Below are 13,846 nucleotides of genomic sequence, written 5' to 3'. Positions count from 1 at the left end.
CATTTAGGCTGCAGCTCACCTTTCCTCTCCATCCTAAAAAAAAAAAAAAAATGTTATTTTGCCAGGCGGTGGTGGCACATGCCTTTAATCCCAGCACTTGGGAGGCAGAGCCAGGCGGATCTCTGTGAATTCGAGACCAGCCTGGGCTACGAAGTGAGCTCCAGGAAAAGGTGCAAAGTTACATAGAGAAACCCTGTCTGGAAAAACAAAAAAACAAAACAACAACAACTACAGAAATGTTATTTAAAGAGACAAACAAAAAACGGTTCTGTGCAAACTTGAGTAACTTAGGGTCTCTATGGACATTACAAAGGATGTGACAGCCCCAGTGCGAACCACTCAAGTTGTTCCTCCTGCTACATGCAAGGGGAACAGCTGCTTGCCGCCATATTGCCGTCCACTGAGCCTTCGTCCTGATTCTGTCTCTCCTGTGTCCCCCAGCTGTTAGATAACCAACAGAAAGAGTCACTGACACGGACTTCCACATGTGATTAAGGATCTCAGATCTGAGAGAAAAATGAGGAAACCAGAAAAATGTGCCCACGATGGAGGGAAGTTCTTTTGCCACTTCCTATTTTCTGAGTCACTAAGCTCGTGGAAATTAACCATCTATGACCGAATAGGAAGCAAAAAACTTAAAACTTCTAACCCAAATGAATACTAGAAATAATGGCAATCTGTCATCTTCCTTCATCTTTTGAAGTTTTCATGTTTATTGATTCTAAAACTCATAGTAGCCCATTAAATATCAAAACTGGCCTGTAAGAAAAGTAATCACAAATATATTTTTCATAAACAATGAACATTCAAGCCTTTTTATTTCATCCAGAACTATCGGTTGAACCCAGAGTCTCATGTAGACTAGAAAAGTACTCCTCCAGTAAACTACATATTTAGCCCACTTGACTCCTCTCTGTGTGTGTGTGTGTGTGTGTGTGTGTGTGTGTGTGTGTGTGTGTGATGTGATGTGTCTGTAAGTGCACATGCACATGTATGTGCATCTTTATATAAGCCAGAAGTCAATGTTGAGTATTCTTCCTCAATTATTCTCAACCTTCTTTTTCTTTTTTTCTTTTCTTTTCTTTCTTTCTTTTTTTTTTTTTTTTTGTTTTTCGAGACAGGGTTTCTCCATGTAGTTTTGGTGCCTGTCCTGGATCTCACTTTGTAAACCAGGCTGGCCTCGAACTCACAAAGATCTGCCTGCCTCTGCCTTACGAGTGCTGGGATTAAAGTCATGTGCCACCAACGCCTGGCTTCTTTTTCTTTTTTTAAACATAATTTGTTTATTGATTCTTTGGGAATTTCACATCATGCACCCCAATTCTGCTCATCGACCAGTCCCTCCATATCCTCCCCTCACCCTTGAAGTGTTTTTAAATATATATATAACCAAACCAACCAAACAAATAAACAAAAAACTTCTTCGCCCCTCCGTCTTTCCCACCTCTCCAACACCTCTTCACATTCCTCTTAGTGGCACTGGAAGCCTGGCTGTGTCACCCAGGACACCCTTTTATCCAGTCAGCCTTACTTGCAAATGTCCATTGCAATGAGTCACTGGTCTGGTTTAAAGCCTCTTCAACTTTATTTTTCTAGACAAGAGGTCTCTCTGAATTTGGGGGCTTACTAGTTTGACTGGCTGGTCAACCATGCCTAAGGATCCTCCTCTCTGAGCTGGAATTACATGGATGCATGGCATTTTACCTGGGGGCTGGGGATCCTATCTCGGGTCCTCAAGCTTATAGGACAAGCATTTCACTGATTGAACCATCGTCCTATCTTATGAAGTCATTTTTATTATTTGTTTGTTTGTTTTGGTTTTTCGAGACAGGTTTCTCCATGTAGTTTTGGTGCTGCACTGTCCTGGATCTCGCTCTATAGACCAGGCTGGCCTCGAACTCACAGAGACCCGCCTGGCTCTGCCACCCGAGTGCTGGGATTAAAGGCATGCACCACCACCGCCGCCTGGCCAAAGTCATTTTTTTTTTAACCTAACTTATTTTTATATGTGCTTGTGTTTTGTTTGCGTGCATGTCTGGGTACCATATGCATGCCTGGTGCCCACAGAAGCCAGAAGAAAGCATCGGATTCCCTGGGACTGGAGTTACAGACAGTGTGAACCACCATGTGGGTGCTGGGAACTGAACCCAAGTCTTCTGGAAGAGCAGCCACTGTTCTTAACTGTTGAGTCATCTCTCTAACCGCTATGTTTAATTTTTATCTATTTATTTATTTTTGGTTTTTCGAGACAGGGCTTCTTTTTGTAGTCCTCGTTGTCCTGGAACTTACTCCATAGACCAGGATGGCCTCGAATTCAGAGATCTGCCTACCTCTCTGGCTCACAAGTGCTGGGATTAAAGGCATGCACCACCACTGCCCAGCTTAACCCCTATTATTTAAAAAAATTTTTTTCTTCAAAGTACACACAAAAACAACTGCAGGTCCAGAAAGATGGCTCAGCAGGTAAAAGTATTTGCCATGCACTGATGGAAGCCACACGGATGGCCAAAAGTTGTTCTCTAACTTCTACATGCACTCAATGGTACGAACATGCTCTCGCTCAAAAAAACACATATACCCCCTACACACAAAAAATAAATAAATAAATAAAAATAAAATAAATAAAATAATGTAAAAGTTTAAAACAACAGCTACATAGGGGTACAACTTCCTGAATGTTCACTGAGTGCTTACTAGGTAACTTCCCTTTCATGATGGTCTTGTATGCAAGTTCTTCTGCATGCTCTCCCTCCCTATACTGAGGGCCTCCTACTGTCCCGGCATGGTGCTCCTGGTTCTCATTGCTAACTTATGAGGAGATGAGACACAGAAGTGTCTGTTGGCATGTTGTTAAAGCCTCTCACCTGACAACAATTACTCTCCTCTTGGCATCTGCGCAGTCGAGACAGGAAAAATTGAGAGGACAAAGACAGAGCAAGGAGCCCCTTCCCCAAGGGTCTCCCTAAATCTCATCAGCTGAGTCAAGAATTCAAGCACAGTTGACAAAAACTGCTGTAAAGATTGCCAGCTTACGAGACTTCCTTTTTTGTAGAGAGATCTGCAGCAAGAATGCTATAATAGCAAGGGGCGTGCTAGTTTATAACCTTAGGGCTGGTCTTACTCCTTTCCCAGATGTAAACCTACAATTTTCTGGGAACCTCACAAACTATAAACAGACTATAAAGGAGACTTTTGTTTATAGTAAAAATATCTTAGCTTTCCTTTGCAACCCTTGTGCCCTAGGCTTACCTTAGCAGCTCTAATCCTATCCAATGCACGCCAGGAACCAGCCCCAGATCATTCACTCTCCTTAGCAACACTTTCAGATGTAACTTCAGAACCCACTGAAGTCACACACATGGTCATTGCTAAGACACTCAAGCTGCTTCCTGAGATTCCCACAGCTAAGTTCTTGGGTATGTCCTAGCCTTCCTGTTACAAAGACACTCTAGCTGGCTCCTGAGAATCCCACAGCTGTGCTCTTGGGTGTGTTCTAACTAGCCTTCCTTGGGACCTCTCCTTCTATTAATTTCCATGCTTAAACCAATGTCAAAATCTCTTAGGAATAAACTCTAATTCTGTTTCATGCCAACTTGTCTTGAAGTGCATTTCTGTGGCAAAGTGAAGAACCCAACTTCGTTTGGTAGAAGTCTCTGAAAGAACTCATCAGTCTGTTATAGAAAGCAGGACATCATTGCCGGTAATGTATTATCTCTTTAATTTTTTTGATTCAAGGTTCCACTCTGTAGACCAGGCTGGTCTGGAACTCACAGAGATCCACCTGCCTCTGTCTCCCAAATACTAGGATTAAAATCGTGTGCCATAACTCCCATTTTTGTCTTTGCTACAGCCTACTGGCTTCCTTTCTGCTACTATGTCCAGTAGACCTAAGTGTTAAGACTTACAGTCACCTGAGGGTTCCTCTGGGACCTTCTGAAGGTCCTAAGGAAGCTGCAAGTTCCTTGGGTTCCAAATTCAACAGATTTTGAAGACCCTTAGAACATGCCTGTGGGATTCTCAGGAACCAGTTTGAATGTCTTTGCAATCCCCATATATGTGTCTTTGGTAGGTTCTGAAGTTACATTTGAAAGTGGTACTACTTTGTTTCTGTCACAGAAGGAGTAAGGTTATAGAAAATGAGCAAACTACATTTATATATTTAGGATACACACATACACAGCACCATCAAAAACAACAACAATTAAAGAAAAAGAAGCCACAAAGAAGAAGAAGAAGAAGAAGAAGAAGAAGAAGAAGAAGAAGAAGAAGAAGAAGAAGAAGAAGAAGAAGAAGAAAGAAAGAAAGAAAGAAAGAAAGAAAGAAAGAAAGAAAGAAAGAAAGAAAGAAAGAAAGAAAGAAAGAAAAAGAAAGTGCTACTAGGGGACCTAAGTGAGAGCACGGGCTAGTTCCTGGTGTACACTGAATAGGATCATGGCTGATACGATAACCCTAGGTCACAATTCTTTCTCTTTTTCCTAGACTATGTGCTGTAATTCCAACTTCTCTTATGTGAGCTATTTGAGCATCCTCTTTGGCTCCATTCTTCTGCACACAGCCAACCAGGCATCCCAGGATTCTGGAGGTTAAGGGGAGAAGATTATGGGATTTAAGGTCGGTCTGGACCACATGGTGAGAGCCTGCCTCAAACAGAGGAATGAATAAAGGAAAAGCAACCTTAGGAGAACCAAATTCAGTATTTAGTGATCAGTGTGTGTGTGTGTAAAGGCAACAGCAAAAGGGTAAGAGTTTGGGAAAGCGTTCTGTTACAGAAACAAAGCAAGTACATCTCACAGTTTAAAAGAACTACAACTGCCTACAACTTGGCTAAAACTCACTATTTGGTGAATTGCGTTGCAGAAGCAGCATTAGTGACTACCCATGCTTGCTCCAGATAAAAGAGAATAACTGAAAAGTTTGCCACATTGTCTTAGTTTGGGTTGTTATTGCTGTGAAGAGACACCATGACCACAGAAACTTTTATAAATAAAATGTTTAATTGAGTGACTCCCTTATGGTTTCAGAGTTTTGGTCCATTATCATCAGGACAGGAAGCTTGGTGGCATGCAGGCAGATGTGGTGCTGGTAGCTAAGAGTCCTACATTTTGCAGGCAACAGAAAGTCAACTGACACTGGGCAGTGTCCTGAGCATAGGAAACCTCAAAGCCCACCCACAGTGACACACTTCCTCCAATAAGGCCATACCTACTCCAACAAAGCCACACCTCCTAAAAGTGCCACTCCCTATGAGATTATGGGGGCCAATTACATTTAAACAACCACATTCCACTCCCTTAAGCTTGTAACAATATCATAATGCAAAATTCATTTAGTTCAACTTCAAAAGTCCCTATAGTCTATAACAGTCTCAACAATGTTGTAAAGTCCAAAGTTCAAAGTCTCTTCTGAGAGTCATGTAATCTTTTAACGGTGAGCACCTGTGGAAGTGAAAATCAAAAAACAGATCACATACATCCAACATATAATGGCACAGGATATACATTACCATTCCAAAATGCAGGGAAGGGAGCATAGTGAGGAAATACTAGACAAAAGCAAGGTCAAAAACCAGCTGGGTAAACTCCAGATTGTGCATCTCCATGTCTCATGTCAAAATGCTCTTCAGATCTTCCATTCTATTTCTCTTTGTTAACTGCAACACACTTCTTTCCCCTGGGCTGGTTTTACTCCCTGGTAGCGGCTCTCCTCAGCAGGTATCCCACCACTCGGGCGTCTCTACCATCTTGGGTTCTCCAAGACAATCCAGGATTCAACTTCACAGCTTCATGCAATGGCCTTTCTATGAGGCTGCCATTCAGGGACACCCCTGACACATGCCTGGCCTGTGACTTTTTTCCAAAACTCCTGTCTTCTATCCTTAAAACTAAGGATAAGCTTAGAACCATGTGGCCTAAGCTGCCAAGTTCTGCTGCTTGCTGTGGCTGGAACATGGATGGGCCTCCTAGTTCAATTACATCTTCACCAACTTTCTGACTTTCACTACCTAAGCGTGGCTGTCCTGAAACTTGCTCTGTAGACCAGGCTGGCCTCAAACTCAAGAGATCTGCCAGCCTCTACCTTAAATTAAATGTGTACCCCACCACACTCAGCTTTAAACTTTTCTTTAATTCCTTTTCACAAGTTGGAAACCTAGCTGGGTGGGGTCTTGCCCTGCAGTCACCACTCCCTTTATCCCATTTCTTAATCCATTTGTCTCCTTGAACACAGGACTTAGCTCCATTCCACTTCCTGGTGCTCTTTTTCTCCTCCAAATTTACTTTTTGTAACTTACCCTTCTCAGCTTGCTCCTTTTCATTATAAATCTTCACTAGAGTTACCACTAATAACCACATGACAGAGTCTATATTAGTCTGTTTCGAGATTTCTTCTGCCAATGGAATAATGCAAAACGCTTCACTTTAGCCTCAGGCAGACTTTTCAGACAAGGGCAAAAGGCAGCCACTTTCTTCACCAAAATGTCACAAGAACGATCCCTAGGCAACATACCAAAATTCTTCTCCTCTGAAACCTCCTGAATGAGAGCCCCTGATAGTTTAAATAATTCTTTTTTTTTTTGAGCTGAGGACTGAACCCAGGGCCTTGCGCTTGCAAGGCAAGCACTCTACCACTGAGCTAAATCCCCAACCCTAGTTTAAATAATTCTTAGCACCACTGTCTTCCATGCTCCTACTAATATGGCCCATTAAGAAGTGCTTAAAGCATTCCACTGATTTCATAACCCAAGTACCAAAGTCAAAATTTCTCAGTACAGTCTTAATTAAATTACCCTCTCTACCCATTCCAAGCTCATGGGCAGTGGAACCCATTCAGACTACAGATTTAGGATTCACACAGTCCAAGTCAGGCTTTCAAAATCTGTTTCATCAAAACACAAATCATTCCAGGAGTAGATTGTATTTCCATAGACAATTTGCAAAAGTTGTCATACTAGAATGTGACAGTCTCAGATACATGAGTTTTAAAAATGTTTTAGCATTATATATAATTTTTGTGTGATGTATATATGTGTGTGTGTGTGGTCCCTGTACATGCAAGGCCAGAGGAGTATATTGGGTGTCCTGCTCTTAGTTTTTTTCTTTGAGACAATGATCCTCCTGTCTCCATCCCAACAGAGCTGGAGTTATAGGTTTGCATGCAGCCACAGCCAGTTTTTAACATGGATACTAGAGATCTGAACTCGGGTCCTGGTGTTTGGGCAGCAAATGTTCTTCTTACCACTGAGGAACTTCTTTAGCCCTAGAACCATAATTTCTGACCCTCTTCACCACTACTCAAGAAGAGCAATTAAACCCCACATAAGGGCAGAAATTCTCAACTCCACCACTTCTTGTGTGAATAACCTCTAGCCAGTTAGTTGAAATGTACAGTGTTCTCCTCTATAAAGTAAGGGTGATAGGACTTGTTAGGGTCATTAATGACACTAATATGTCAGGCCCGGTGACTCACACCTGCAACCTTATCACTTGGGAAGATTGCTATAAGATTGTTCAACGTCAAGTTCAAGACCAGTTTGGGCTACACGTTGCAAACAACAAATAATAAAGGCATTAATACTCAAAGCACTTAAAAGACTCCTTCACAAGTTAAAAAAATGTCATATAAGCATCATCATCATATTTATTACTTTTTGGTTCTTAAGATAGGGCCCAGGCTGACCTCAAACTTGCTATGTAGCCCAGACGGTTCTTGAACCCTGGGATCTCCTGCCTTCACCTTCTAGCGCTAGAATTATAGGTTGGAAGTGTTGTTTTTATTGCATTTCTTACCATAACTACCAAGAGATAGTACTGTGGAACTTCTTTGACAATACAAAGAAAGGTTTGCAAACCTTTCTTTGTAAGTATTTCTGGGACCAGCGCTTTAAAGAAACATGAGGTGGAATTTCAATGTCATCATTGGTGTCATAGTTGAGACAACGGATTCACACAAAATAAAATATAATAAAATAAAATAACTAAGGATCTGAAAAATCATAGAATAAAATACGACTGGTATAAATGAGTGGTATGTGGCTGATTATCTTCAAATTAGAAACATTCTGAGCTTTTCCTGAAATATCTTTTCTCTGTTCTGACATCAATAAGACATTGGAGTATGTGTGAACTATCAGCACCATCTAGCATGTCAATAATGTCACATTTCTGAATTAGTGATAGGTTTTATTGCATTCTTTTGGCCAATTCAAAAGCTTTAAGCAGGGGCAAGGAGAGGCCTCAGGGTTTAAGAGTGCTTGATGCTCTTACAGAGGACCCGAGTTTGGTTCCCAGCACAAACTTCAGGCAGATCACAGCCACTTATAAGTCCCATTCCAGGAGGAGTCAATACTTCTGGCCTCCTCAGTCACCTTCACACACACACACACACACACACACACACACACACACACACACACGCACGCGCGCGCGCGCGCACACACACTTAAAAATAAAACACATCTTTTTTTAAGTGTTAGTCTCTAACAGAGTGTAGCCATAGAGCTTCTGTTTTGTTTTGTTTTGGTTTTGGTTTTTCGAAACACGGTTTCTCTGTAGCTTTGGAGGCTGTCCTGGAACTCGCTTTGTAGACCAGGCTGGCCTTGAACCCACAGAGATCCACCTGCCTCTGCCTCCCGAGTGCTGGGATTACGGGCATGCGCCACAACCGCCCGGCTTGCCATATAGCTTTTATAGTTGTCCGAGTATCCATTTCTCAGAAAGGCATCATATTTCCTTTTCTTTTCTCTACCTCCATTCTGAGCATGCTTTCCCACTCCCTTCTATGATATATTCCTTTGCCATATTGTCACTTCCTGTCTCTGCCTCTCAAGCGCTGCACCACCACACCTGGCCCCAGATGCATCTTTAAGATGCAAAAACATGGAAAAGAACTGGGCAAGACAATCCATCAAGCGGAGAACTCAAGCCTGGTGCTTGGGCTGAGAACAGGGTGGATAGATTCTAAGTCCTAAGGAAGAAACTACTATAGTTAATCGGCTAAAAGGACATAAGATTAAAATCCTCTCTAAGGACTCATCTTAACACTCATATATTAATGCAGCCCTTAACACTCATCGGTGCTTCTTACAGTAGATGGTGATCAATACACGGGCTCACACTGGTTAGCATGCAGAGAATAAGAGACGGCGAGTGCTCAGCCCCAGTGCTCAGCCCCAGATTCCATATCTCTGTCACACCACCTATGCTCACAGTTCAGGTATCATGGAGGAAGAGAAGGCAGAAAGCCTGTAAGAGTGAGAGGGTGAGAGGAAGAGAGGGAGAGAGAGAGAGAGAGAGAGAGAGAGAGAGAGAGAGAGAGAGGGAGGGAGGGAGGGAGGGAGGGAGGGAGGGAGGGAGGGAGGGAGAGAGAGAGACTACACAAGAGATTTCTGGAGATGTGGCAGCCCACCGCACTCACAGCAGCCCTGACTGTGCAAGACCCACACAAGCTCAAGCTACCTAAAAATCCCACCAAGGATTTCACAAAATCCCCCTCCCCCCACCCCCAGCTGAGGAACCAGTGTCAATTTATGGCTGCTTGGGGAGGGAGACTCAGTTTTCTTCAGTGATGCAGCCCCAGGGGGATTACCCATGCCAATACCAGCAGAATTAAGTGGACTCGGTTTCAAAAAGGATACTTGAAATTGGGAAGGAAAAAAAAATGGGGGACCTATGGGAGAGTTGATGGGGAGAAGTGGGGGTGGATTTGATCAAAACATATTATGGGCATGTATAAAATTCTCAAACAATTAAAATAAAAAAGATCTGGGCAAGGAAGCGAATTCTTTGAAGATGAAGGATGAATGTGAAGAGAATTAGGAGAAGGTCCTACTGGGAAAGAAAGCAGAGTATGTATGTGGTAACTTCTGTTGTCCTTATGCAACCAACTTCAAAAAAGTATCCAGCACCGTGCAGCCAGCCCTCAGCTCTGCAGCGGGAACTCCCAGATCACAACAGTCTTCCCTACTCATTGCTTTACTGTACACACCTCTTTCTATGTTGGACCCCACTTTATCCAACAGCACAATCTGATGGTGGAGGATCTTATCCCCAGTCTACAGGGGAAAGGTGCTAAGCAAGGGCTGCTGGTGCTCACTGGCTTGCCCCAAGAGAACACACTACAAAAATAGAAAAGAAAAGGAAGTAGGCATGGTAGCTCCCCACCGGTGATCCCAGAACTTGGGAGGCTGAAGCAGAAGGATGTCTGTCATAAGTTCTAGGCCAGACTGGGCTATGTATGTATAGAGTATAGCCCTCTCTCCAAAAAGTGGAAAAGAAGTTGAGCAGAAATCAAGGGAATGCTGGGATTAAAGGCATGTGCCACCACTGCCCGGTGATTTCCTCCCTTTTCATCATCCAGTCCTGGCTGTGAAGACCCAGAAGCAATGGAACTGTACAAAGACAAAACAGGGGTAACCTGTAGTGGGTGTGAAGCAATCAGAGGCAGAAAACCTGGTCCCCACTAAATGTCAGGAATCCTACAAGATGAGGACAGTTGGAACAGAAGAATCCATTCTGGCAGTGACGGTCAGAATGGCCAGACACCTGGCCCTCCATTAATTAGGACACCAGGCATATGGCCACTCCAATCACTAAAGTCTAAGCATTATGTAACTCTGCACCCAGGCTGTCCTCAAACCTATGTCCCCGAGGGCTTTGAACCCTTTCTGCCCCTAACTCCAGAAGTGCTGGAATTATAGACATGAGCCACAACGGTGAGCCTGAAAGATGGCTCAGTGGGGAAAGGTGCTTGCTGTGAACTCCTGGCCACCTGAATTTGATCCTTATGTAACTTATGTAAACACGGACGAAACAGCTCCTGAAATTTGTCCTTTGACCTCTACACTGGCACTGCAGTACACATAACCCCTGTCCCTCCCCACACATAAGAATTATTTAATTGCTTTAAAATAGTTGAAAGTGAAATTGAATTCTTCAAATCAAAATTAAATGGTTAATATTTGCTCAGACTTTTTTTTTTTTTTTTTTTTTTTTAAAGACAGGGCCTTGCTGGCCTAGTACTTACTATGTAGGCCAGGCTAACTTCAAACTTATAATTCTCTGGTCCCCACCTCCCAAGAGCTGGGATTGCAGGTGCATACCATCATACTCAAATGTGGATGTGACATCTTAGCCCTTCCCCAAACTGAAAGTGTCTTTTAAATCTCCCTTCTCTAAAGAGGATACTGAGGCAAGAGAGGGAGTCAGTTGTCCCAAAGTCACAGAAGTAACAGAGGACAGAGGGAGAGGAAAAAAAAAAAAAAACCCAGAACAGTCTGGTCTTATATCCTGTGCTCTTATCAACCACCCAGACCTTCTACATCGTACCAGCCTGGAAGTCAAAATGATTGTGCAGAGAGACCTGTAACACCAATTCACTCCAGCAGGCCTCTGAAGATTGCTCACTAATGCAGGAAGCCCGAGCCAGATTCTCAAAAGCACCCCAAGAAATATTTTCATCTTCATGGCTACTTTACAGATGAGGAAATAGCTCAGACAAGTACATTCATTTGTCCAAGTATGGCTACACTGGCTAATGACCACATGGTGTGTATCAACACTAGTGTAGGCACTAACCCTACATAATCCTCGGGATTAACATTGCAAGGTAAATTCCACTGTTAACTCATCCTTCTCACCTAAAGAGCTTGTCCAAGGCCCTCTTCTAACTAAGCAAAGGGCAAGGCCAGGATTCAGTCTGGCTCAAAGTCCTCTAAAAATAACGTCATAGTAACACTTGGCTACATGGAGGAGGAACAGAAATTCCAACCCAGATCTAACCCCAGGTCAGAACCTATTTACCCTCAGGTCTGCAGAACTGTGGCTGGAACACCTGCAAAGTGCTCTGGGGAAGGTACATTTAAGGAGCAGCATCTTGAAGGAGAACGCGCTTTGGGGACACAATCATATTAGTAAAAGAAATGAAAAGTAAGGAATCCCCATCCCAGGGAAGCTTTTCCAAACAGCAATGCAGTAAATGAGCAAGGCATTAAACTATTAAGAAAATCATATTAAATCAGAAAAGCTTTACATCGTCTTCATTAAAACATACTCTTGATGAAGGAAAACAGGTTTTTCATTCCCTTTCATTTCGGCCACACACTTGAAATTCAACAAGGAACCAAAAATGCGTAAGTTTCCTTCTGTCACACTAGCCGATCATCCTGGCTTTGAACAGCTACTTCCTCAAACTGAGCCCTGCAAAGCCCAGTGGTTTACCAGCCCTCCAGGGACCTTCGCAAAATTCTCCTTCAAGTCTTGAAATAGCCATTTGGAAACCGAAATGAGCCGGGAAAGGGGGGGAAAAAATCAAGCCAAGAACTAGAAGGGACAAGCGCACCTCTTTCTGGTTGTACCAGGGACTCTGGTTCCAGTTTTGGCAGAAACGCTGCAGAGCCAGATTCATTCTAACTGGCCATCTGATTTATGACCACAATATCTGCAGCTGCGGAAGCACAATTCTCAAGCATATGCCTAAGAAAAAAGGAACAGGAAACGATGGGAATAGCGAGGGAGCCCTGGAGGTCAGTGCTTGTTCCTGGATTTGTAAGATTGGGCAAGTGATAATTCTAGGAAAAGTGCGGGGCGATCGGCCAACTCCAGGGTCCCAAACGTGGGCCCCGAACAAGGTACTTTCACGCCCCCTTGTGGACCCGAGTGACAACTGACGACGTGCCAATTAAGGGAGAGGTAAAGGGCTCAGACACGTTCTCCAAGACCAGCCTTCAGCGCCACCATTCAAGGGACTCGCAGAGCTCCGTCCAGTTTTACATATAAGTAAAACTGAGGCTCAAGGAAAGGAAGCATGCCTTGCTAGCCAAAAGGAAAGCTGCACTGAAGGCAATCGTGAAGCTAGTGCCTTTTAGCTGGACGTTCAGGGGCTGGGGTCCGATCCGATTCTTCGTTTCGAACCGAGCAGGCTCTAGGCTGTCATCAGGGAAACCTGGCACGGGGACGGCGCGCACTGAGTGGTGGCGAGTCCGCGGGACGCAGGGCTGCAGAAGCCCAGCTAGGGCGCAGCCTGCACCATGCGTTCCCGGTTCCCGGCATCGGTCCCTTGCAGCCTTCCTGAAAGCTGCTCGTCCCGGGGGCTGCAGCCGCCCCGCACTCGCGCGGCTCGAACCAACCATCCCACGCGCCCGCAACGGGCACCGCTAGCAGTGCGACCGGGAGCCCACCGACTGAGCGCCTCTCCTTACCGGAGCTGCTCCCCGGTCACCAGGACTTCAGCCATGCGTTCCAGCTCCCTCTGATGCGCCCCGCCACTCCCGCTGGTGTTGCTGTCGCTGCCACCGCTGCTGCCGCCGCTGCTGCCCTCCTCCTCCATGCTCCCGACCGCGCGGCTGCCACTCTGCCTTTGCTGTCCCGCCGGGTGCCTGGCGTTCGGATCAGGCTGCCCTCGCCGAAGCCGCCCCGGCCATCTTTGTTCCTGGCGGCCCCGTGGCCCAGACGCGATTGGCTGGTGAGGGAATCCCTGCGGGCAAGCTGAAGATTTCGGCGAGTCCGGCCCTGGAACTTCGGCGTGGGGGCGTGGCCTGGTCGTTCTCGTGGTCCGGGGGCGGGGCCAAGGAGAAAAATATAAACACCTAGGCGGGGCAGTGAGCTGTGCGTTTCTTGAGGAGGTTGAGTGTTTTATATGTTTCCTTTTTTTTTCTTAACTTCCAAACTCGTGCTTGGGAATTTTGCATTTTTACTGTACTTTCCGTTGCTGTTTTGCAGAGAATAAAAGTGAGAACAATCGAGGATGTCGCTGAAGGGCATTCCATTCTTCCTGACTATTTTCCCTGTGGACAACCTCCCCGTGTTGTCAGTAAAGCATCTTGGCCTGCGTTTCAAAAAGACTAAGAATCTGG

The 13,846-nt window shown here is 44.6% G+C and overlaps 1 protein-coding gene across 1 annotated transcript in view; it reads right to left on the bottom strand.

The window, feature by feature from the left end:
- Positions 1 to 13,518, bottom strand: part of Deptor (DEP domain containing MTOR interacting protein) — a 155,261-nt gene extending 141,743 nt beyond the window's left edge. Inside the window, exon 1 of the mRNA XM_036208305.1 lies at positions 13,193 to 13,518. Coding sequence (XP_036064198.1) covers positions 13,193 to 13,320 — 128 coding nt within the window. The 5' untranslated portion in view covers positions 13,321 to 13,518. The remainder of the gene's footprint in view (positions 1 to 13,192) is intronic.
- Between the last annotated feature and the right edge of the window lie 328 nt (positions 13,519 to 13,846).

This window comes from Onychomys torridus, chromosome 16, assembly GCF_903995425.1.
Source record: "Onychomys torridus chromosome 16, mOncTor1.1, whole genome shotgun sequence".
NCBI lineage: Eukaryota > Metazoa > Chordata > Mammalia > Rodentia > Cricetidae > Onychomys > Onychomys torridus.
Note: the sequence above shows the minus strand (reverse complement) of the source record. Positions and strands in the feature narration are given on the sequence as shown.